This window comes from Chelonoidis abingdonii, chromosome 11, assembly GCF_003597395.2.
Source record: "Chelonoidis abingdonii isolate Lonesome George chromosome 11, CheloAbing_2.0, whole genome shotgun sequence".
NCBI lineage: Eukaryota > Metazoa > Chordata > Testudines > Testudinidae > Chelonoidis > Chelonoidis abingdonii.
In genome coordinates, this window is record NC_133779.1 from 38101241 (window position 1) to 38126014 (window position 24774).

The 24774-nt window shown below is 52.2% G+C and overlaps 2 protein-coding genes and 1 long non-coding RNA gene across 3 annotated transcripts; 2 read left to right on the forward strand and 1 right to left on the reverse strand.

Moving 5' to 3' along the window:
- Positions 1–8016: 8016 nt before the first annotated feature.
- On the forward strand, positions 8017–16084 carry LOC116827718 (complement factor D-like). Its single transcript, XM_032785532.2, has 5 exons — positions 8017–8281; positions 10236–10392; positions 12058–12202; positions 13047–13304; positions 15371–16084. Exons 1-5 carry the CDS (start codon positions 8224–8226, stop codon positions 15524–15526), a joined length of 774 nt encoding a protein of 257 aa, XP_032641423.1. The 5' UTR covers positions 8017–8223; the 3' UTR covers positions 15527–16084.
- A 2371-nt stretch (positions 16085–18455) lies between these two features.
- Positions 18456–24541, forward strand: LOC116827447 (mast cell protease 1A-like). Its single transcript, XM_032785044.2, has 5 exons — positions 18456–19040; positions 19724–19880; positions 20290–20425; positions 22063–22329; positions 23455–24541. The coding sequence occupies exons 1-5, from the start codon at positions 18890–18892 to the stop codon at positions 23602–23604; spliced, it is 861 nt and encodes a 286-aa protein (XP_032640935.1). The 5' UTR covers positions 18456–18889; the 3' UTR covers positions 23605–24541.
- Positions 20605–23565, reverse strand: LOC142047521 (uncharacterized). The gene is made up of 2 exons (XR_012656809.1): positions 23361–23565; positions 20605–21185 (listed from the first exon to the last, which is right to left on the reverse strand). It is a non-coding gene; the product is annotated as an uncharacterized LOC142047521 (long non-coding RNA).
- Positions 24542–24774: the final 233 nt, after the last annotated feature.

The window sequence follows — 24774 nt, forward strand, 5'->3', positions numbered from 1 at the left end:
AAGCTGCTCAGTTTAGGCCCAGGAGTGGGTTTCAGAACCTAGACTCCAACCCGAGCCACCTTGGGTTAGGACCTCATCAGCTGTCTTCATCCCATTTCCATTTAAATCCCAAATCACTGAAATCCCATTAGATTCCTGTTAGAACCCATTTCACTGAAACCTCATTAGCATTATTGACAGAAACAGCGTTCTCACAAGCCATGGCTGAACCAGAAACGTGCAGCCCTCCTCCCAGCTTTGTCTCCACCCCAGAGGCAGGATTTGTAAGAACTGCCCTACTGGGTCAGCCCAAAGGTCCATCTAGCCCAGTATCCTGTCTTCCGACAGTGGCCAGTGCCAGGTGCCCCAGAGGGAATGAACAGAACAGGTAATCATTGAGTGATCCATCCCTGGTCACCCATTCCCAGCTTCTGGCAAAAGAGATTCTGGATTCAAAAGGGATCAGACTTGAGGTGGTGGATTCCCTGCCTCTAGCCCTGTGGAATGTCTCTGAGCCTTTCCAACCCTCCTGCTGCACATCAACTCCTCCGTTATAAGATGTCCTTGGATCAGCCCCCCACATACTGCCAGGAACAGATGGAGACGAAGGTGGCTATGGTTTGGGTATGTTGCCGTTTGAGCTACAAGAGGATGAGAAAAGCTCACCGCCCTGGAGTTCTATCTTATAGATTAAAAATTTTTTTTGTCTCTTTACACCCCAGCATGTCAGTACTTGCTGTGAGGATACCTCACTCCCAAAGCTGAGTGCCCCAGCATGGAGTTAAGGGAGCGTTGCCTTGTTCTTCGGCACCTTCCTATTCTAATATGCTTTCTGAGCTAGTCATTGGTGCTCCCACAGTGCTGCTTAGAAAGAATAGAGAAAAGTCCCCACGACTCTAGGCAACCAGTGCCCTCTCCTGCCATTGCGTGTTGGCAGAAAGTTCCTTGTAGAGCTGGTTGGAAATTGGGGTGTTTTTCCACAACAAATTTGGCAGTTTTGGAAACAAAAACAAAGTGGCAAGTATTTTGTTTCTGCTGTGCCCCCACAGTGCCTTATGGGAGTTGTAGTTTAGGTCCCTCATGTTCCCAGTCTCCTCTATAGGCCAGCCTCCTCACCCAGACTTCATCTCCCATGATGCAACATGGTCTCCAGTTGTGGAAGCAGTGCATCGTGGGAGATGTTGAGCTGGGCCAGCTTGCTGTGTTTCCAGCTGCTTGTGGTCTGTCTGGTCTGTAAGCTCTGACCGGATCAGTGACAGACACCCAGCATCCCTCTCTCCCCCGTCCCACGTCCCCAATGCACACACACACTTTGATACTATGGCTGGAGAAAGGGGACTGTGAGCCCAGCCACTCTGCTCTGCTGATGGTCTCCTGCTCCCGTTGGAGGCTGCTCTGCCCCATTGCTCCTGCTGACAGTTGCAGCAGACCAGATGTGGCCCTGCCTGTGCCTGACGCCCATGTCCCAACCAGCACTCCTCCTCGCTGCCTTGCCCCCGCTTTCCCGAGCAAGGGTGCAGCTGGCAGGAGATATCTCGCCTTCTGGATGGTGATTCCCTGGGAGATATGGTTCTTCCACTATGATAGGGCCAAGCAGTGAAAATCCCAACAGTACAACCCCAGAAGCACGGTGACGACCCCTTCGTCCCATCACCACTGATGGGTACTTGGGGATGGGAGGGAACCAATTGTGCTAAGAGTGCCACAAAAGGAACCAGGAACCTCGGAGGATGCTCCAGTCCCAGTCCACCGGGGTGAGCTGTGTGGGAAGTAAGACGTGACCCCAGCCATTTCTCCACCTGTGCCTGGTTCTCCCTTCACTGCTGCAGACACCTCCCCCCGTCAGCCTCTCGGCTGGGGATGCAACTGCAGGTCCCCCGGATATTCCAGGCCCTGAGTGACTAAGGAAGAGAAGAGAATTTGGGCTCCCTGTTTTTCAGTCCTAGGGTCCCCAGTCCTGGCTCACTCCTGCTTTACACTGCTTGGAATGAAAGGCGATCCAGGCCCTATCATGTGCAGCAACAGCACTCGATCCTCACAGACATCAGCTCTGGGCATTCCCCTAAGCGGCCCACGAAGGTTCCCCGCTGCGTGCACTCTGGGGGTACAGTTTTCCTCCCCATCCTGTAACTATGCCCTTCCTGCACATAAGTGCATCATGCACTAAGCACGCACACCCACATGCTCTGTACAAATGCCCACACGGCTTGCACGCAACCTGAATGCTTCTGTATACACAGAGGGGAAAAACAATCCTGGGTGTAACTCCAGAATGTCACTAGAGTTATTCTCAGGATGAATTTGGGCCACATGCTGGTATTTTGCATCACACTTTCTCTGTCATGTACACACACTCTCTCTCCTTTCACTCACACACATGCACAGAGTGTCTCAGGCGTGTCTGAGCGGTGCACAATGCAAGAAGGGAGCAGGAGATTAAAGTGTGAACCTGACAACAACAGATGTGAATCTAAACAGAGTATAAATAGCAAAGAATATTCAGGGAGAAAGCCCATGCTAGCAGCTAAAGGTTCTTCTCAGATTTTGTTCAGCATTAGCTGAGGACTGACAACTCAATACTTTAGTGAGCGGCAGAATTAACCCCAGCTCGGAGACGGGCATCTCTGTACCACAAGGGAATTATTTATTGCATCTGAGGGTTTCCAACAGTTCCTGTGGAGTCCAGGAACTGAATCTCGAGGGGGAAAGACATGGAGCCAGTATCTGAGACCCAGGCATGGGTGAGGGACACCAAATCTAGCCACCCCTAGACAGCTGTAGTGTTTAGTGAAGATGCCACCAGGAGAGCTTCTCCTGACAGAATAACTGTTAATAGAGGCAATGGAAATGGGGGGCAGGCAAGCGTCCGGCCATGGAAAGTGGGACATAGAAGGGTAGGACTGGCCGCTGTGACACCCAGAATTAGGCTGGGGAGCGGGCAGGAACTGGTGTGGTCAGGTCAGATCCTGAAACAGCTACCCCTGGCAGCTGGCAAGGGAGCCGCAAGCTGCTGGCCTCCCTTGCACCCCACCCCTTCTCCACCTAGAGACAGCTTCCTGCCCCTCACCATGTCTCAGTAGCTCCCCCTGCAGAGCACCCCCCTTGTAGCCCTTCACCCTCCATGCAAAGTGAGCTTCCCCCCACTCTGATTGTTGAGCAACTGTTAAGTGTGAGCAGCTGACTCGAGTGATGCAATAAGAACCTCTGCCAAAGCCGAGCCTGACAAACAGCGGGATGTGACACACTCTGTAATCAGAACATTGGCGGGCTGGCCCGCGCTACAGGCTTGCAGGGGGTTGGAGCCTGATCTGGCTCCGTTTGGCTTTTGTGCGTTGTAAAACTAGAATTTAGTTTGTTCCATGGGGGGTGAACGGGACGGGAGAGGAGTCCTGGGATAGGTTATTGTTATTCTTTGGCTTCCCATAGCACCTGTGAGCCCCACTTGTGAACCACAGCCCTACCTGTGCTAGGTGCTCCACAGATCCAGAACTACAGCCGCTGCTAGACAACATGTGAGCAAGTTCGGTAGGAAAGATCACGTTTCTCGTCAAAGGTTTCAGACATTTAAGACTTAGTCATGTGGGAGCCAAGTTAAACAAACAGGCAGGGCTGGGACTCAGGGGACCTGGTTTTGTTCCTGGTTCTGCCACTCGCTGACCTTGAGCAAGTGACCGCCCTACTCTGTGCCTCAGTTTCCCCATCTGTAAAATGGGGATAATGATACTGGCCTCCTTTGTAAAGTGCTTTGAGATCAACAGATGAGAAGAGAGAGGATTAATTACCATTATTATTAAGCGCTTTCCCTTGATTCAGAATTGGCATCACAGCCTTCACCCTAGGGAAATCCGCGCAAGACTTGCCCAAATAAACCAGGCAAACCAGAGAGGCTCTCTGTCTGCAGGGAAGGTTTCTAAAGAACACTGCTGTCACCTCCGCTCCTGTGAGGAACAAACCCGGCACTCCACCCTCAGCTTTGTTTATCAAGGGCTGGGGGGTTGCCATGAGTCATGTTAGCTGAGTGAATTGCCAGGACTAGACTTGCAGGATGGGGCTGCGGGTCAGGATGGAGGGGCATTGGCAGAGCGGTGCGTGGGGAGCCCAGGGCTGGGACAGCAAACGGGCCTACCTCCTCAAAGCTAAGCCGAGACACAGTCTCTCACGCCTCGTCTTTTGGCCAGGCTGAGCTGTACACAACCCAAAGGGGGCGGGTAAAGGTTGAACTCCCTGACTTGGGGCCTGTCTAATTGCCAGCATATATTAAAACCAGTTCAGAGCTGCTCCAATTTACACTCATAACCTCAAGGGGCTGTTCTGGCAGCGTAGGGATTGCCCCAGCCATGCCCCCTGTCTCCTGGGAACTCCCGCTATGCTGGGGTGGGGAGCTGCAAGGGAGAATAATGTATGCGGGCTCTGCACCCCAGAAGCACTATCATAGGGAGGGGGGAATCCTCAGAGGCCAGATCCCATAGCTTCACAGCTACTTTATACTACCAGGATCTGGCTCATAACCTTTACTGGAACAACAGTGCACAGAGCAGGCATGACCCTGAATTCGCACTGAAACTGACTTCAGCAGATTTCCTCCTGTATTACACAACCATCAATGAGTAAAGAGCCAGGTTCCCTTGATATTCACGCTCCATCCTTCCTCTTTGAACAGCCCCATTCTGGGAATTTCTCTATCACACAGATACACATCAGAGCCTCCTCTGCAGAGTAGTTTGAAACCCTTACATGAAAGGTGCTCTAGAAGTGCAATCTAGTAACGAGAGTGTCTTACATCCAAGTGTGAAGCAGGTTTCACTGGTCTGCTCTCAGGTGAGGTCCCCACGAGAATATAGTATTCTATGGTATTGCAACTTTTTTTTATGGAAGGGGCCCTCAAAATTGCTTTGCCTCAGGCCTCCTGAATCCTCTGGGTGGCCCTGGGTGAGGCCAGGCTGAGACGGTAGCAGACCCAGCTCCAATATTTTGGTTGCAAACACTTCCTGTTCATTTACAAACAACTGTTTCTACTCGATTGTGTTTGAATTAATTTTCTTGTCACTGAAACCTGGTGGTTTCTCTCTCCCCAAGCTCATCTGGGCAAAATCTAAAGCGTGGGGCTGTTGGCCTCCTGCACAGGATACTGGCGCAACCCCCGGAATTTCAGAACTGCGTCCGAGTCTCCAGCTGTCCCTCCCCCCGGGATAAAGGGGATGAAAACACAGCAGGGATGTGTGGAATCAATCATAGAATCACAGAATCTCAGGGTTGGAAGGTACCTCAGGGGGTATCTAGTCCAACCCCCTGCTCAAAGCAGGACCAATCCCCAATTAAATCATCCCAGCCAGGGCTTTGTCAAGCCTGACCTCAAAAATCTCAAAGGAAGAAGATTCCACCACCTCCCTAGGTACTTCCACCACCTCCCTAGGAATGTGTCCCCTTTTGGGGAGTGACTCTGCGTCCCTTCTGAAGCATTAGTCAAACCTGGTTTTGGGGGACCCAAGCCTGGCATGGAAACCGAGGTGTTCGCCCCACCTAGTGGTACAGATGAGAATGGCAAGAGAATACAACTTCCATAGCCCAACCTCATTTCTTTACCGTAATGCTCTCTTCTGTGCTTCAGGTGGATCTCGCGGGCTTGCCACGTACCTTCTTGTACACGTAGGCCCCCAGAAATCATCACGGTCCTGGGCACAGCACAGCAACCGGCCTGGAGAGAAGGGAAGAGAACACTCACCGGGTGAAGAGATGTTCATCACATTGCTTGATGTGCCACTGGAAGGCGCTCCGATACTTCGGTCATGGGCATGGTATGAAAACCTACAGAACAGGCTAGGCCCCCTCCCTTTCCCCTCTCTCTAGAGCAGTGGTTCTCAACCAGAGGTCTGGGGCCTCCTGGGGGGCTGTGAGCCAGTTTCAGGGGGGGCTGCCAAGCAGGGCCAGCGTTAGACTCGCTGGGGCCCAGGATAGAAAGCTGAAGCCCAGGGCTCTGAGCCCCACCAGCCAGGGCTGAAGCCAAAGCCTGAGCAATGTAGCTTCACGGGGGGGGGGGGGGGGGGGGAAGGGGGGGATTTGGCATGCGGCACCAGGCAGCTGCCCTGCTTGCTACCCCCTAACTCCGGCCCTGGCTTTTGGATGCAGAAAACCAGATGTGGCACAGGTGGGCCGTGGAGTTTTTATAGCATGTTGGTGCATGGGAAGGGGGGCTCAGGAAGAAAAAGGCTGAGAACCCCTGCTCTGGAGTACTTCCCTGGCCCTCACAACTTCCCGGTGAGGTAGAGCAGAGCTAGTCTCTCTAGGTTTATATTTGGGGAACTGTGGCACAGAATGACTAAGTGACTTGACCAAGGTCACCTAGGAGTCTGAGGACAAAGTGGAGATTTGACCCTAGGTCTCCCCGCTCCCAGACAAGCACCCTACCCACTGGGGTGGACTGACTAGTGCTGAACCACTTTGCTCTTCTTGGCTGACTTGGGTCATTGTGGTTCCACTTCATCTGAACTCTCTGACCCATGCAGCTGCAGAGGAGCTGCAGTTTGCACCGGCAGAGGCCTCTGGAGCAAGGAGTGTTGGACCCTGAACTTGGATGAACTGATATTGGAGGCTGCACCACACCTCTCTGCAGCCTGCGTGGCAAACATTGACTCATTCAGCTGATCACCCCAGCAAGCAGGGGTTTGGCCTTCCACTCTCCAGCTTAGCGCCTCTGCATTTTCCTCGCAGGATATTTCATTCTTCGTTATCTCTGCCAGACACATCAGATTCCTCTCTGCTGGCCATTCTTCTACAGTGAGACGTGCCAGTACAGCAGGGGTCACTCGCCTTGTGATAAAAAACATCTGGTCCAAGGTCATTTTGGGTGCTGCAGTCCGGCTCCTAAGAAAACTGGAGCTCCATTATAACAATCTCTGATGCCTCTCTGTTGACCGCACCCACTGTCCCTGGGCTAAGATCCTTTAAATTGCTCCATTTGCTTCTAAATCTTTTGCTCCAGGGGCAGTTTTATCTTCAGATTTTAATTTTAGAGTTGAGTACCCCAAGTCATGAGAGTTTGTGTCTCACTCACGCATGGGCTCGGCCCTGGGGAATACTGACGGGGGCTACCACGAGGGACACGTAAAGGCCAGGTTTACCAAGGTATGTAAGTGCCTGAAGATGCAGATAGGTGCCTAGTGGGATTTACAGCAGGGCAAGTGCCTAACTCCCATTGGAAGTTACTAGAGCCCAGATTGTCAAAGGTATTTAGTTGCCTAACTTCCATTGAAATCAATGAGCGCCAGGGGCGCAAACACCTGTAAGGATGTGGGCCTAGGCACCTAGCTTCATTTTAGGCTCCTAATCCCCTTTGGGAATCTGGCCCTAAGTCATGACCTTCTCCAAAACATGATGTCAATGTCTGTATTGTTACAAACATACTGAACACACACACACACACTTACTTTCTCCCTTTCACTCACACCAGACCTTTACCTTTCTTTCTGGCCAGTTACATTGCAGATTATTTACCAGTGTCACTTGGCCACTAGCCACAGGGCGGCTTCCCTGAGATCTCAGACTACTCCCTTCCCTTGGTCAAAGTTCTGTCTCACGGCCTTGCCCCATGTCTAGGGCTATCAGAGGGGTGCAATAACCCCACCACTGAATTTAACAAGGGCAAAAAAAAGGTGCTGGCTTGCAGCCCTGGAGACCAAAGTCCTGGCTTCCTCCCCAGCACAGGTGCGCAGGGAGAGGAATCAGGTTGCAGCAGTTCCTCCAATGACGTGGCCTGTCCTGGAGGGAGCTTTGCTAAGGAGGAAGTTCACTCAATGGCCCATTCAGTTTTGCAAAACCAGGGGCAGGCAGGGAAGGGGATTTTTCCATTGTTCTTCATACATGAGCAGCTGGGGAATGAACTCTGCCTGCCCCTTTTGTGTTTGAACAGCAAACAAACATTGCAGAAATCCCCTTCCAGGGAGGCCAGGCTTCAGCAGCTGGGATGGGCTGCTTCCTCCCTGGGCTGTTTGTGTTGAGAAATCATGAGCTAGCCCCTGGCACCGCTACAACCAAAAGGCCATTCCAGGCTGAGCGCTCAACAGCTGTTGCAAATTTCCTCCCAACTCTGGGCTTTCCTGGAAATCTCCTTTTTTCCCCTTCATCCCCCACCCCTAAAGCTCTGTTATAAAAGGGAGGTCTCTGCTCTCACCACCAGCAGAGCCACCTATATCAAGACAAGACACAGCCCTTGAATTAGAGACAGATCTGCCGTAGTCTGCGGCCAGCATGGGTCACCTTTCGCCCTTCCTAGCTCTGATTGTTTTGCTGGGCACCTCGGTGTGTGGTGAGTGCGACCGTTCTCTGACCCTTCTCATATTCCCCGCTCTCTTTTCTGACTCATCCGGGCATGGCAGAGACGTGGGTCTGCATGGGAGGTGGATGCCGCAGGGCAGGCCTAGCTAAGAACTGACCCAATAAGTGAAGCAGATGGGTGTCTGTGCCATAGTAATGTGCTTCCTTGCCACATAAAGGGCCAATTTAACTTTATAGTCTCAGCAGCAGGCCTAGGGGAACTTAGGACATTTCACCACTTTCTCCATCCCCTTCCAGCTGAGGATCTCAAAGCACTTTATTAACCCTCTATCTAATCTTATCTATATACAGTTCAGCATCACAACCCCCCTCGTGATGGGGAAACTGAGGCATAGAGGTGGAATGCTTTGGACTAGCTCACACAGTGAATCCGGGTCAGAATCTGTCTCAAACCTATAGACAACGCAGCTTCATCAGGCTCTGTCTCCCAAACGCCTAAACCCATAAACTAGGCTGGGCTTCTCAGGATGCAATTTCCAGGGGCCACCAGCTGCAGGGTGTTCTTTCAGGCCAAAAGGAATCATCTGACCTCCTGCATAGCAAAGGCCAGAGATACTCAGCCAGGGATTCCTGCATGGAGCAGAGGGTGGAGAAGGGAGGCAGTTTGAGACAATGTGGGTAAACTGAGGGGGGCATAGAACAAAATATATTTCTGCTGGTGCAAAACTGTGAGAAGGCTGGGGCAGGGGGAAGGAGGTTAAATACCCTGATTGATCATCTGTGGATCTCAAAGCGCTCTCCAAAGGAAGTGTCATGACCATCGTTTTATGTATGGGGAAACTGAGGCACAGAGCCAAGTCGGGACTTGTCCACAGTCACCCAGCAGATTAGTGGCAGAATTCAGCTCTCCTGCATCCCAGTCCATTGTGCTAGCCACTAGGCAACATGGCCTCCCCTGGGATTAGGATATCATGGTGACTGTTGCTGGATGGATCAACAGCTGAGGTTTCCTTCATACCAAGGACTGAGATGGGGGGGAGGAAGGTGAGGGGCATTGTTCATCTTCTAGGTCGCTGAGCTGGGATCATGTACTAGAATCAGGTGCGGATCTTTCCCATGGTGGATGCAGGTACTGGCCATTGGTAAATATTGACTAAGGCCTCCGGCTATTCTCCCAAGCATGCAGTCGATCCACTGCTGCAGAACATTTGGAAAAATCTTCATCTGAAACATCTGGAAGCATCTCACGTTTTGTATGTGAGGCTTTTTTTTTAATTGTTTCTTCTTCTTCAAGTTTCTGAAGGGGAGAGAAATTTTCCAAGGTCCAGGAAAAAAAAAAATCTCTGACTGTCCAACCAGCCAGCAGAGCTCTGCAGATACAATCTAATCGGCTGCACCGTGAGCCTGGGCGAAATTATGTTTGACCATTATTTGCACAGGCAGTCTGACTGCTTAACACATGCTCTGCCCCGCGTTTGTTTTTAAAAAGCCAGGGGGCAGGTGATAGAAACCGGTTGACTCATCCTGGACCCATTTCAGCCCATCGCAAGAGAGACTTGTATGTGACGATACAGATGCGTTACATCCGAGCACTTGCTGAAGGTCCAACCTGCCTGCCCTGCAGTTCCCCCCTTCTGTTTGAAGGCAAACGCACCCTTGTAACTGAATCAGGCAGAGGCGGGTCTCAAACCTGTCTTACACCCCAGGGGAGCACCCCACCCAGCTGGCTGCTCTGGGGTGGGCCCTCTCAAGATCTCGCTGGAGAACACAAACTGTCCACGAAACAGAATTCTTGTCTCTCATCCATCGGACGAGAAGGTGCTCAGACCCCCTGGGCATGAGGGCCCGATATGTCCCTTAGCTAGATGCCGTGCTCTGGATGTGCTCCCCCAGCTCCCGTTAACACCAAGGGGAGATGCTCCACAGGAAAGGAAGGCTGGGCAGAGCAGGTTCAGTGGCTAACGTTCTGTTTCTCCTCCCATCAGTGGGTCGCCCCAGGGGCCGTATTCTCGGAGGCTACGAAGCTCCTCCCCACCTGAAACCCTACATGGCTTCCCTGCAGGTGGATGGGAAGCATGTGTGCGGTGGGTTCCTGATCGCTGAGCAGTGGGTGCTGAGCGCGGCTCACTGCCTGGAAGACAAGTGAGTAAAACCGCTGCCTCCATGTGGTAAGCGTCTGTCCCAAATCTGGACCTTAGCGTCCACAATCTGGGTGCTTACAATGAACTCCCCCAAGCTCACTACCAGCTTGGCTCTGATCTCGCTGCCACCAGATAAGATTCTGGCTCCTATCAGCCCTCAAGTCGCCCCAACTTATCCCTGGGGGACCCCACAAGACCCAGAGCCCCCTGGGTCTCCCTATCTCATCCCCCAGCTTCCCCCCCCTTTTCTTTGGGTTAGCCGGATGCGATGCGTCTTACCAGGCTGCTCTTGAATACAACCAGCGAGGATAATTGTACTGTCCCCCCAGGCCTTATGCATCTAACCCTAGTTAGGTCACATCAAACGAGACTGTATGTGCGACCCTTCCCCCTTTGTTCTTACGTGGATCCCCAGCTCCAGACTCCTCTGAGAGCTGTAACTTTAGCACGCAAAAACCGTGAACACAATTAAATAAGACTTTTGCCCTGTTGTTCTCTCTCTCTTTCTTCGCTGTAACTTTTTTTCCGTCCCTGGACAATAGGAAAGTAATGCCACGAGCATATGGCTTTTCCCTCCTCTCCCCTAGCCATGTACAGATGTAACGAAGTCCGGGCACATGTAAAGTGTTCTATAATCCCCGTCTCGCCGCTCAAGTTAGGAAAACAACTCCCATCAGTTTTAAAAAGAAACTTTATATAAAAAAAAAAAAGAAAGACGTTCATTATAACTTAACCCCCCCCACCCCCTTTCTGCATCAAGAATACTCATACAGGGAGGTATGGCTATTTAAGAAAATAGGAATGAAAAGGCTCTGATTAAAAGATAGGCCATTAACCAGTCCAGGCAAATCACACCCATGTAAATACAATCGAAAGGCACATGCCAAGGCGATTACTTTTGGGGTTTCCTTAGCCTCGCTACTCGACATTTCGACTCAGTGAGGATAGTGTTGAAGAGAGATGGATCGTTTAATGAAGAGCGTTGTTTACTCACAAGCGAGTGAATAAACAACAAAAGTCCCGAGTTTCCCAGTTCTCCTCTCCAGACTTTAAAAAAATCCAGGTCTCTGATTGGTCCTCTGGTCAGGTGTTTGGTTCCCCCTTTGTTCACCCTTTACAGGTAAAAGAAAATTAACCCTTACCTATCTACTTATGACACGGCTCACTGCCTGGAAGACAAGTGAGTACCGACCTTCGTGTCCGATGGGGCGGGAGCACAGTGCTGGAGAGAAAGGGGGCATGGAGGCTGGGGCCAGGTGGTTCTAACACAGACCGCAGTAGTTATTTCAGGGAATATTCTGGAGTGAAGAGCACGGGCCAGATCTTGCTCCCATCGCAGTCAGTGGAGGTTTGTCGTTGATTTCAGTGGCTCCAGCCATTAGGGTTGTTTAAGGGTCACTATGAAGGGAAAGCCTGGGGCCCAGCAAGCACTGAGGCTGGATTCTCCTGTCACCCAAGGAGCACGTGTTCCTTCCTAGTCGGGGCTGGGCCCACAGGCAGGAGAGTCTGGGTTGACTCTCTATGGCTGGGAAAGGCAGAAGTTGACTACTGGCGATCGCTGTACATCGGGGTGAAGTGTACAGCCGGGAGGGACCAGAAAGGTCTCGCAGCTCAGTGCCGGGGGTGAGCAGAGTGCCTCATGCTACCGTCTCCATCTCGACTACAGGCACGGCAAGCCGTTCCAGGTCCTCCTGGGAGCCCACTCTCTCTCGCAGCCAGAACCCCACAAGCGCCTCTATGGGGTGCGTGCAGAGATCGGCCACCCCGGCAGCAGCACGGAGACTTATGACGACGACCTCCTTCTCCTCCAGGTGGGCATGACCCACACAGGCACCATCCCCCACTGCAGGCACGGCACCTCCCAGACTCCACTGGTATCAATGGGGGGAAGAAACTCCTACTGACTCCAGTGGGCTTCGGGCCAGGCCCAGCTCCTCAAAGGCACCGAATTCCTGTTGATTTCCCAGCTGAGTCTCACTTGACTGGCCTGAGATCCAAGAAGCCTGATATCCCACACACATCCCTGGCTGGGGTCACCCAATTCCAAGGGAGAGGAGGATAAGCCCAAGGCACTGGCAAGGACAGGGCCCATTCTATCCACCAGCAGCGGGAGAACCCTCCCCACAAAGCAGCTGCAATCACACTGCTGCAGCAGGGACCGACTCCGTGGGTGCTCTGGGGCTGGAGCTCCCACAGGGGAAAAAAAATAGTGGGTGCTCATCACCCATCAGCCACTCACTGATCCGCTTGGAGGCACTGGGGGGAAGGGGGTGGAGTGGGGGCAGGAAGAGGTGAAACGAGGGTGGGGGCCGAGTGGGGGCGGGGCCTCGGGGCAGAACGGGAGTGGAGCACCCACCTGGAAAAATGAAAGTTGGCGCCTGTGTCCCGTCACCATTAGTTGGGGTATTTCCCAGGTGATTGCCACGTACCCTGTGCTAACGCAGAGCAGCTCTGTCCCTCTCTAGTGGCCACACCTGGTACAGGTTTGAGTCCCCTCCTGGTCCTTTTAGCTCAAGCTGTAGAGAGACTCCTGCTGGAAGATCCAGAGGACCCAGGTTTTATCCCTGCCCAGTGCCCAGCCAGGGGCAGCGTTACAGCTACGGAGTCTGTCTCTTTCACGCTGACTGACCCTTGTCTCTTTGCCTCCCAAATCAGCTAGAGGAGAAAGCGATCCTCAATGAGCATGTGAAGATCCTGCCCTTCCAGAGGCAAGACAGGGATGTCCCCACTGGCACGGTGTGCGAGGTGGCCGGCTGGGGTAAAATGAGCCACACCGGGAAGCTGCCTGACAAACTGCAGCAGGTGGAGCGTCCGGTGATCAGCCGGGAGGTCTGCAACCGCAGGGCCCACCACGACAACACCATCACAGAGAAAATGATGTGCACTGACTCCAAGAAGAAGGACACCTGCACGGTATCTATCTCTGGGGGAAATCGCTCGGCTCAATTCTCTTGCCTGGGGGTGGGGGTGGGGGTCAGAGCTGCGTCTATGCGCTTGCGTGTATCAGTGCGAACAGGTGTATGAATGGGTATCTGTGTAGGAGTGTGTGTGTATGATTATTCTGGTAGCCTACCTATCCTCCTGCCCCCAGGGGTAAATACAGAAGCATGTAACTTCTGGAATCCTGGGTCCTTTGCTGTCTCCCTGCAGAGCTCTGGGGCCTAGTTCTCCTCTTAGGCTGGAGTTAGCCCTGACTTGCACCTGTCTAAGAGAGCAGAATCAGGCCCTGAATGTCACCCCCTTGCTGTTGGAAAGAGAGAGGAAGCAAAATCCTAGTTTGTATGGAGCAGATGTACAATCCCATAGATCTCAAAATGCTCCCTGGAGGTAGGTCTCTCATATTAGCCCCATTTTACAGATGAGGAACCTGAGGCACAGATCCTTACCACTGGTCACACTGCAAATCAGTGGCCGGATCACGACTGAAGTAAATGGGACCAGGATTTCTCCCTCTGTTTCCTGGCTGATATCCCCAAATCCACTGCACCAAATGGCCTTGCCTGGATACACGAATAAGGGGAATAACTAAAAGCCTAGATCCTTCCCCCTGCTTTTACGGCTTGTCCACACGAGGAGCTATTACAGAGTACACTATTTCTGATAACTCCACGTGTGGACACTCTTATTCTGAATTAACTTAGTCCAGTGGATTAAACTAATGCACCAGGAATTAAGGTGATTCTGAATGAGGCACTCTCATTCCAGAATAAGCACATCCACCCATGGAGTTAATCTGCTTTAAACTCACACCCTGGATTAATTTTTATATGTAGCCAAACCCTTAGAGTCAGGTTCTGTCCCATCTCGCCAATGACACCTACGCAAGATGGGCGTCGACTGCGCCTGCCCTCACTCCAGAGCATTTGACACCCATTTGCCACAGGTGGAATTGGCAGCACAAGTTGTAGCATCTTGACCTAACCGCCCCCATGAAGACTTTGCAAAGCTGAATACAAGATAATTATCAGCATGTGAGCAAACATGTAGAGGTGCTTAATAAAACGTCTAGCTTATCTTCCAGGAAGCTACCCGGCACACAGCTGCGGTGCAAGTTACATATCTCTTGCTACTTTGGAGTGGGGACTTCAGTTATTTTTTAAGCCCACATAACTTGTCTTCTGTTCAAAATGAATCGAACCATTCGGCGAGGTGGTTAGATCCAAGCGCTGTGTTATGGCTCAAGAGACCACACGGCCTAGTGGATAGGGAATGGAATTGGGAACCGAAAATCCTAGTTAGGAACAAAGGACTTGCCAGGTCCATCTAGCCCGGTAGACAAGAGGGGCCAGAACCAGTTGCTTCAGGGGAGCACGCAAGAACTCCACCAGAGGCAAATGTGGGGGACAATCTGTTCCCACTCCCCTCCCATTCAGTCTCATCCTGATCTAATAGGTAGGGATTAGTTCAAGGCCTGAGGTTTAGCATAATTAATGATGACCTATTAAATTGGGATATTCCTGACATCCCTATAAATGTCCCATCTCCTTTTGGGACCTATTCCTGTCTCTACTGTGTGTGCCTGGGCCGATCACTCTGCTCTTCTGTGTTTCCAGGTCCCCTCCTGTCCCTTGTCTATGTAGCCTGTGGGTTCCTCGGGGTGGGGTGTGTCATGCTTTGGGTCTGTGCAGCACCTGGCACAATAGGGCCTTGATCTCAGCTGGAGCTTCTTTTATCAAATATTGCCTTATTTGATGCAATACCAATAACGGGGAGACACAGGGCAAACTTCCGCCCACCATCTTGGGCAAGGGCGGGAGGTGTGTGTAACAGACTCTCTTCTAGCCTGGGAAGGGTGGTGATGGGTAGCCACGCCCAGTGTGGGGCTGATGGGAGAGAAGAGCTGGCAGACAGCCTGGCTCCCAGCATAGCCATTGGCTGCTGAGCAAGCCCAGAAGGGGGCGGAGGAGGCACAGTGCCATCCGGGGTATGTGGCAAACTGACCTCCACCCCGAGGCTGATCCTGTGACTTCATTGTCCAGGGAGATTCCGGCGGGCCGCTCGTTTGCAATGGGATCGCCGAAGGGGTGGTGGCTGCCGGCTCTCGAGTCTGTGGGAACTATAAGAAGCCTGGAATCTACACTCGGATCCCCCCCTACGTCGACTGGATCGAGAGAGTCATGGCTTCAGCTAACTGAAGGTGGATGGGTCGGCCCTGGACTGGAAGGGACTGGCTACCTGGCCCCCGCAGGGGCACACAGGAGACTCCACGCTATTTCCCAAGGGCAGGGCTAGCGGCTAGCATGGCAGAGAGCACTCAGACACTGCAAACGTCAATGTAACCGGACATCAGGGGCTTATAAGGGTGCCCCACCCCTGCTTTCAGCTCCCCTTGCTATCAGATAAGCTCAGTGCAGCACTTCCCCGCAAGCAGCATCCCGGAGAGGGGAGCAGCCACCCCGTGCCACCCAGAGGACTGGCTTCTTCCACCCAACACAACGGCTGCTCCTGGAAACCACCCGGCCCAGTTCTCCTGTCTGCAAAGAGACATGTCTGGCCTGCCAAAAGGGGCGGTTTGCAAGGGGGTGGGAAGGGAAAGAAGTTTTCACCCTACAGGATGGGGCCCAAGGCAGGATTTCAGATGGCATTTTGTCAGCTCTGCCCTCTCCAGCGCAAGCCAGCTCCGGTGCAAACCTGACCCACTGTGGCTGTTAGCAGTGAGCACAAGTATTGCAATAAAAGGGAACTGATTGTAACTGCGGGTCACCAGAGTCGTTGGGGTTGCACAGATGTGACAGACTGGGGGTCAAATGGGGGGGGGGGTTCCTGGGGGAGGGGAAAATGTAACAGGATCTTTCCCCATCCCATATCAGATGTGGCCCTTCCTCAGTTTCCCCACATGGTCCACTCACTGTCTCATGTTCTGATGGCACTTCACTCTCCTGCTTTTGGATTTGAGATTCTCATGCAGCACCATGATTTAGCCCTTTGGCCAAACTGGAGTGCATTCCCTCCCCTCCGCACCCCGCCCCCTTTCCCCCGCACACACACACTGTTGGAGAGGTGGGGGTAAACAAAAGGTCAGCCAAACAAGGCAGATGTCCACCAATCTCACGCCGATCAAATGGGGCCACACAACGCGCCGCCTGCACCAAGCTACAGTTCCCCTTCCAGTCCTGTCCTGGATCATGGGTTCATTTGCACAGGGCAAGAGGAGACAGCGTGGGGGAGGGCACTACTTCCTCCCTCCCTCCCTGGATGGCCCAGCCTGGACCCCTGAGCAAGCACAAGTCTCAATTCCCTTCCTCTCCAGCCTGCCCAGGCTCCTTGCTTCAGGAGCCATCCCTCCCACAGGCCTCCTAATTCCCTTCCGAGGCAGAGGCTGCTGTCCCCGGCTGCGGGCCTTGCCCTCTGGCTGGTGGCTCTCTGACCTCCCTGCGGCTCTCCGCCATGCTCACCTGCCCCAATCCATCAGCTGGGAGGCAGATCCCTAGGCACTGGTGGGGCTGAGCGCAACTCCCCTTGAAGTGCCAGTGTACCCTGTGATGGGAGGTCCTGATTTATTCAGTGCTGGCGCAACAGCCCTCGGGGTTGAAGGCATCTGCCCACCGCACAGGCAGTGGTGGGGTGAGAATCCCGCACGTAGCACCAGAGCCCTGCCCTGGGGGGATGAGAGGGGAGCTGTTTCTGGGCAGGCCAATGGGTGCTGGCTGGGGGGGAGGGTTTGGAGCAGGCACTTTTTCCACTGAGGCCGAGGTGGAGACTCATCAAACTCATCACACCTTTCAGGTGTCACCTAGGCTGGATCAGAACTGAAAGGCCAAAGAAAGACTCTCCCTTCGCCATCCCTCTGATTGCTACTATTGTACTGATGAGTATTGGGTAGGTGATGCCAAGAAACGCTTGGTCCTTTACACTGTGTGGAAGACATGGTGCCTGTCTCAATGGGCTTCCAGTCTGGAGCACTTTTCCTGCTGAGGACACCTACTGATCTCTCCCAGTCTATCTCCCAACCCTCTGAGGGTCTCATTCATCCCTAGTGGAGCTTCACTGATTTCCAGGCAGCTACACCAGGGATGAATTTGGCTTCAATGGTCATGGAGAGTCTCCTTGTCTGAAGGGAAGGCTGCATAGACAGATGGGAATCACCAAACTGGATCAGAACCGAGGTCCACTATCCTATTTCTGACCAGTGGCCAGCACCGGCTGCTTCAGAGGAAGGTGTAAGATCTATACAGTAGAAAGTTATGATGTCATCTTTTCTAGTTGCCACCAGTTAGAGGTTGGTTTACCCCTTGAAGCAAGGGGGTTCATATCCCCATAGTTCTGGAGCTAATCGGTATCTTGTGGCCATAAGTTCCACAGGCTCATTGTGCCAGTTCTAATGCCAGCTGCCATTCAAAGAAACGAGAACCTGGAGAGCTGGGGGTCTGCTATGGTTTTGCGTGGGAGTGGGATGGGAATCCCAGTTGAGCTATGCTGGTTTGTAGTATCTGCCAGGGATGGGGAAACTTTCAAACTGATGGCAAAGTTCAACTGAGCAAAATAAAAACCCAGCCACAAACTGTGCCAGGTTTGTTGGGAAACAGTCGTGCCCAGTTGTGGGTTCTCTCTGGGGGCTTTGATGCCTCTGGAGATGGCAAGGTGAGGAACTAGCATGGATGTTGGATGGACTTAAAAAACTGCAAACGTCTCCCTAACTTTGCTTCCCCAGACCAAGGCAGATCCATGTCTGAATTACACACTGTGAGATGCAGGGGGCATCCAGGGGGTCCGATGGCTCTGAACTTGGAGCTGGACAGTTACATAAACAAACCACCATCTCACCAGCTGCCCCTCCCAGCCGCCTCCAGGGCAAAGCCTGACTGCCGTGCATTCCCGATGCAGCCCGCTCAGTCGCGCAGAACGTGCCGCAGGTGAGCAGCGATCAGGGCTCTGGTGTCAACAGAAGTTCAGTGCTTGGGGGCCTCCAGCTCACCAGGGATCAAGGCTGCTTATTGGATGTTGCATGACACCCCCTCAACACAGGCTGTTGTGTACTTTGCCCTTTACACAACAGTGATAGCACAAAGAAACCACTGGCACAGTAGCCAAATAACCATATTACTAACAACATACAAGGCCTCATTACACGCACACACACACACTGTTGCTCTGGCTGGGTTCTAAAACCTAGAGTCCAATGAGCACCACTCGAGTGCTCCCAAATTACTTAAATTGAAACCAATTCCGCTGCACTGCACAGTCCAACAGACGAGCTGCTCTCCATCCCTGCTTCCCTTCCCGCCCAAACCTGCAGGAAGATGATCAGGCCCTAGCATCTGCCTTGGTTTTACTTGTACATAAGGTAGTGAGCTGAGACCCTGCAAACTCATTCCTGAGGGGAATGCACCTTGGGGGCTCTGTTTTCCCAAGTCCTTGAAGCTGGGACGGGTGCTCAGCATGATGGAGCATGGACTCTGCTGTTAGACTTGCCCTCACCCGCCTTCTCTCACTTCTCATCTGAGCAGGTTCTACTCTCTGTGGCTCTGTGGTTTCCGTTTTGCAGAGAAAGCACCTTCATGCTGATCCAAGCAATTTGCTGCTCCCTTCAAAGGCATAAGAGCCAGGCTGCGTTTTTATTTCAGCCCAGTCACGCTTCTAGGACACAAGAGATGGACAGATCCTGCATTGTCCTGCTGGGGCTGCTGCTGGCGTGTTCCTGCCATGCAGGTAAGTGAATCGCACACCTGGGCCCGCTCTTGTTTCTCTGGTGGGATCTGCACTAGCCATGAAGCTGTGTCATAGCAAACCCCATCAACTCACTCCCTCACCTGGCATTGCACTTTGCACAGGCTTTGGCTACTGCTGCAGTCAGATCCAGCCACTCTTCTAACATGTGATACAGCTGAGAGGCAGTGGGCATATGTGGGGGAGCAGTATTCGACATCATGTCTTCTGGCCTTAGAGATCACAGGAGCCACGTGCAGGGGTAGAGATGTGTAAACTCCCTGCGATGCTGGGAGCACAATCTTCCACTCCCTCCAGGTTTTCCTGCATCCGACTCACCAGCTGTCGGGCGCATGTCTGTTTCCACCACTCAAACCACCAGTCTCCAGGGTTTGGTTTCTAGAGCCTGGTGAACGCTGGACTCCTCTTAGCCAGGTCCTGCATGGACGCACGGCTGGCCGGAATGGCAGCTGCCCTCATGATTTTACACGCAGGTCAAATTTTGCCCTGGGTTGCATCACTTTGCTGGGGTTGAACCTGATTTTCTCACTGCTCGGCTGTCCCAGCTGCTGTCCCGGAGCAGCGCAGGTATGCTCAGACCAGTGGACAGTGCGAATCCTGGCGTCCGCTCTCTCTCTGCTCTGCCAGGCGACAGCAGATAAACTCCGTTTTCCCCCCTTCGGCAGGCAAGCAGGATGCTCTGATCCTCGGGGGACGCAGAGTGCAGAATCACTCCAGGCCTTACATGGCCATCCTGGAAAGCGATTATAAGGAAATCCTGTGTGATGGGTTCCTGATCCAGCCAGAGTGGGTGATGACCGCAGCCCATTGCAGGAGCTCGAGGTGGGTGCCTTGATAGTTCAGCTGAAGGCTCCTGGGGAGCCGGAGGCATAAACCCACCCTGCACCGTGGGCTGCACATAAAGGAAGAACTGGCCCCAATGCGTCCCCTCTTCCTCCATACACTGCACAGCCAGGATTCGTAACTTCTAGCAGGCGTCTCTCTCTCCATGCTCTTACACTGCACTAGTCAGTCATAGCTTCTCAAATGAGGAAACAAAGGCACAGGGAGGAAAAGTGACGTACTGAAGGGCTCACCTGGCCGGTCAGTAGCAGACAGGCTGAGAACCTTGGTCTCCTGTTTCTGAGCCCCGCTGCTTTAGCCACAGAACCACGCTGCCTGTCTCAAGGACAGTGCACAGGGTCTGGGTTGCCAGTGATGGCTCTGTTCACGGGAATGTTGCTTCTCACAGAAACATGCGAGTCCTGATTGTGCTGGGGGTCGAGCTGCTGAGCAAGAGGTCCAACCACATATGGGACATCGCAAAGTTTTACCAGCACCCTGATTACGACTCCACCACCTTGGAAAATGACATCATGCTGGTTCAAGTAAGTACCTCCTTCCAGTTCTCACCCAATTCCAGGAAGCCCAGGGTCATCATCATAGTTAAACACAAGGGCTGAAAGCTAGAGAGTGTAGGGATCACTCCAAATCCACATCACCAGCGTGTGTGTGTGAGAAAGAAAGAAAAAAAGAAAGAGAGAAAGAGAGAAAGGAAAACCTGTGCTATAGTAATTGAGTTTTATTTAATCGTCAGGCTTCTCCTGCTGCTGGGATGTCCTAGTTCTTTGGCAATGGCTAATATTCCAGGGCTGACGAGTTTACGCTCCATGGACAGAGGAGCATGTAGCATGAATCGAGAGACCGGGGAGAGTTTCCCCTGGAATTACCCAATGGGACAATTTGCCTGGCTACTTAACATCTCCAGGGCTTGACTCTCCACTGCCCTGCACCTGCTGCAGGCATCTGCACCTGCGCAAAGCACTACTGAATCGTAGCTTTTTGCACTGGTGTAAATGACCGCGGGCGTTGCAGGCCAAGGATGAAACCTGGACCACCATTTCTAGGTTATTTGACTGCCCTCCCCAGTTCAAAGGGACTTGTGCAAATCATTTAATCGGTTCTTTGTAGATGTGCTATTTCCAATGCTGGGAATGAGGACAAGGGGGCTCAACATCTGCCCTGCTGTGTTATGTCCCACTTGCATGTACCTTTTCAGTCTCAGGATGCTCTGGTGTCACTGACAGCGCGATCTTTGTCGGCTATCACTTTGCAACGCTGCTTTATAACCTGCATTTGGTGGGCTACCTGCAAAATAGAGGGGATACAATGTCAAACTAAGAAACACACAGATACATAAAAAAATAGATTCGCTGACAATCTAGGCTAGAAAAGCCTTTGGTTTCATGATTCTTTCTGCCAGGAGGGACCAAGGTTTTAAAAACTGGGAGATTATATTTCAGATTGTATTACATCAGTGCCTTGGTATTTGAACTGAAAGCCCCTGTGCTCGGCTCTGCGCAGGCAGAGATTAAGAGACAGACCCTGCTGGAAGCCCCCAAGTCTAAACAGGCAAAGGCGGGGAGATGAAAAAGAGGTTGAAAATATTCTCAAAAGCACCAAAGTCCCTGAGAGCTGATGGGTGTTCAGCACTTTTAAACACCAGTTCTCTTTTCTAGATGCCTAAAATATAGGGATTTGAACTCCAAGTTTTTTAAAATCTTGGCTCTACTTTCCGACAGATAAAAATGCCTGACTTTTCCTCTAGAGGACACCAGGCTCCATCAAAGGCAGCCACTGTGTATTTAAAGCAGAGGTGGGCGAAATGTGTATTTCCAGCCAAAGGCCCAAACTACTTGAAATCCGAGTCTAGGATCTCTCCACCAAACCCAAAACGCTGGCCCATCACAGGCCCTTTAGCAGACAGGCTAAGATGCTTCCCAGAGACCTTGTACCCCTTGAGCGTTGACTAGTGTGACCAGGCCGCAAGTGTGAAAAATTGGGACAGAGGTGCAGGGTAACAGGCGCCTACATAAGTCAAAGCCCCAAATCTCGGGACTCTCCCTATAAAATCAGGACATCTGATCACCCTAGCATTGACTGACAAACAAAAGGGAATTAGGTCCTGTGCTAAGCAACTGAGTGAAGAAGCATGTGCTGTGAATTCATTCCCCACTGTCTGCAGCTGAACACCCCTGTTCCCTACGATAACACGGTTCAACCAGTGAAACTCCCGCAGCAGGACAGGGAGATCCCCTGCACAGCTGCCTGCAGCACCGCCGGCTGGGGACGCACCAGGAACAGCAATAAGGGTGCATCAGGGAGACACAGCCAGGTTCTGCAGGAGGTGAACGTCACTCTGGTTCCTAGGAAGTCTTGTGCATCACTCCACATACGGAAAATCACCAGGAATATGATCTGTGCTGGGAACAAGGAGCACAACGCCTGCCAGGTACCTTCTTTTCTCTTGCTCACGGAGGAGAGGCCTGATGAGGAGCAGACAGGCTCCAAGGACACAGTTACCAGGGCCACAGTTACCCCAGAAACCCTGGGGGATTTCTTCCCAATGGGGCATCCTGGGTAACTGATTGGCCCCTTACTGTAGTGCAATCAGCAGTCTGTTTCCTAAGTGGTTTAGACCAGGCTGGGCTACAGGCAGACTGCAGGTGATCTGTCTGTGGAACTCATTGCCACAGGATAGCCTCAAGAGCGCAGCAGGTTTCATAAAAGGACTGGATGTTTCTGTGGATAATAGGAATATTCAGAGTTATGATAATATGGATTTAGGGGCAGGGATGGAGGGATATAAATTTGCACATTTCAGGCCACGATCCAACCGCTAACTATAAGTGGTCGGGAAGAAAGGCTCCCTGGGTGCCCATTATCTCATAACCTACTCCTGGGGCTGTCACAGCTTCTTAAACCTATAAACAGCCAGCACTGTAGGAGGACAGATCCTGGAGCTCTGGTCTGATCCAGTGTGGTAATTCCCACATTTGTCATTAAGATCCAAATTCAGCTGCCAGGCTAATTGGACTGCAGGCTTTCTTCAGCAAGCGTAAAATGCTGCTTGTTTGATTCGTCAGCCTCTCGCCCCCTCTTTGCCCTGGTGCAAGTGACTGCACGAGAGGCAGAGCCAGACAACGGCAGGCCCACTGAGTTCAAGGGGTGATGCGGAGAGAGATGGGGGGCCTAAAGGTCAGAGTGCTAGCTTGGAACATGGAACTGCTCCTTTGCTGGCTTCCTGTGTGCCCATGGTTAAGTCACTTAAGTCCAGATCAAAGGGATTTAGGCACCTGACTCCCAGAGGATTTAGGTGCCTAACTGCCTTTGAGGATCTGGGCCTTGCTCTCTTGGGGCCTCAGTTCCTCCTCCGTAACCTGGGGACAATAGCACTGCCCCACCTCGCAGAAGGGCAGAAAGGGTAGAGGCAGAGAGATAGTGAGGTGCTCAGATACTATGATAATGAGGCCATAGAAATACCTTAGGTAGTTGCCCTGAGACATGAGTCAGGTCAGGCTTCCATGGTTCCTGTGCTATTAACATGCGACCTGGCTCTCATGTGTCATGTCTGCAGGGCGACTCGGGGGGGCCGCTGGTTTGCAATGGCGTGGCTGAAGGCGTGGTCTCCTTCGGCAGCAAGGAATGTGGCAAGACCCCGACGGTTTATACCCAGATCTCCAGATACCTGCCGTGGATCAATAAAGTCATCAAGTCGGCCAGTTAAAGGATCCCGGGGGCTGCTCAACACCCATCCTTCCCATCCAGCGATATCTCCCTTCTGTAAATCCTACCCCAGCACCCCCACCAAGAATGGCTCCCTCACCCTGCTCCCCCAAGTGCTGCTAAGAACCCCACCCATACTTGACTCTATTAAAAACACAAACCGAGCATGTGCTTGCTTTAACCGCTTCACTGCTGAGCAGAACAGCAGGGGCTCACCCCAGCTGGGTCTGGTGGGCTCTGACGGTGCACAGGATAACGCTGCTGCGGACCCAGGCCTGTCCTAAAGGCAGTGAAAGGATTAAATGGGGAAGAGAGATTTTTACATCTAGATAATCCAGACTGGGAGATTAATCCATTTGTTCTCTGTTTAATTCAGTGGTGACAGTGATCAGTGTGAGTTAGTGGCTGCACCTCTGGGGATAAGAGCTTACTATAGCTAGCAGGGTTACTCCTTTAGCTCAAGCTGTAGCCACTCTGCCTTTAGCACTGGAGAGCAGGAGTTCAGTCCCCAGGGACCCCACCAGAGGATGATTGTGTGTCCATACCCCAATCTCAATCTCAGCCTGCCCACTGATGCTACCAGAACTTGCCGTCGGCTGACCCACGTTACAATGGCTAGAAAGAGCTCTGAATTCTTCTCTCCTTTATTTGGCCCATGCAAACTCAGGATCTCATTTCCTTTGCCCATATTTTGTTCCACCCACCTGCTGTTTCTTGTCTTATATAGCTTGTAAGTTCTTTGGGGCAGGGACTCTCTCTCTCTGTTTGTACAGCACCCGGCACCAAGAAGCCCTCATTCATTTTGGAAGCTGCTAGGCCCTACCAGAAATACACATAATAAATAATATCCTGCTGCTATTTTGATACTATGAGGCCTTTTGCTTTTCAGTGTGAAAAATGCTTTTTGTCTGATCCTAATAAATCTGCTTCATACCTGGTGTTTGTGTGAAACCTGCTCAGCAATTTTGCCCCTCTCCTACCTTCCTTTCTCAGGGAGGATTTATTTGCAAATATTCCATTTACAGACTAGGAATGCCTCCTTTCCATCCCCTTCCAGCGGATGTGTGTGCTAACTGAACCCAGGGCACTGTACATACTGTCTGGGATCAGAGCATCTAAGCTGTGTGTCATATGCCCTATAGTGTATATGTAACACCAACAGACCCCAGTC

Coding starts and splice junctions, on each gene's coding strand:
- LOC116827718 (XM_032785532.2), top strand. CDS start 8,224: ATGGGTCACCTTTCGCCCTTCCTAGCTCTGATTGTTTTGCTGGGCACC. Junction 10,393..12,057: donor GCTCACTGCCTGGAAGACAA/GTGAGTAAAACC, acceptor TCTCGACTACAG/GCACGGCAAGCCGTTCCAGG. Junction 13,305..15,370: donor AGAAGAAGGACACCTGCACG/GTATCTATCTCT, acceptor TTCATTGTCCAG/GGAGATTCCGGCGGGCCGCT.
- LOC116827447 (XM_032785044.2), top strand. CDS start 18,890: ATGCTGATCCAAGCAATTTGCTGCTCCCTTCAAAGGCATAAGAGCCAG. Junction 19,041..19,723: donor GGCGTGTTCCTGCCATGCAG/GTAAGTGAATCG, acceptor CCCCTTCGGCAG/GCAAGCAGGATGCTCTGATC. Junction 20,426..22,062: donor ATGACATCATGCTGGTTCAA/GTAAGTACCTCC, acceptor CACTGTCTGCAG/CTGAACACCCCTGTTCCCTA.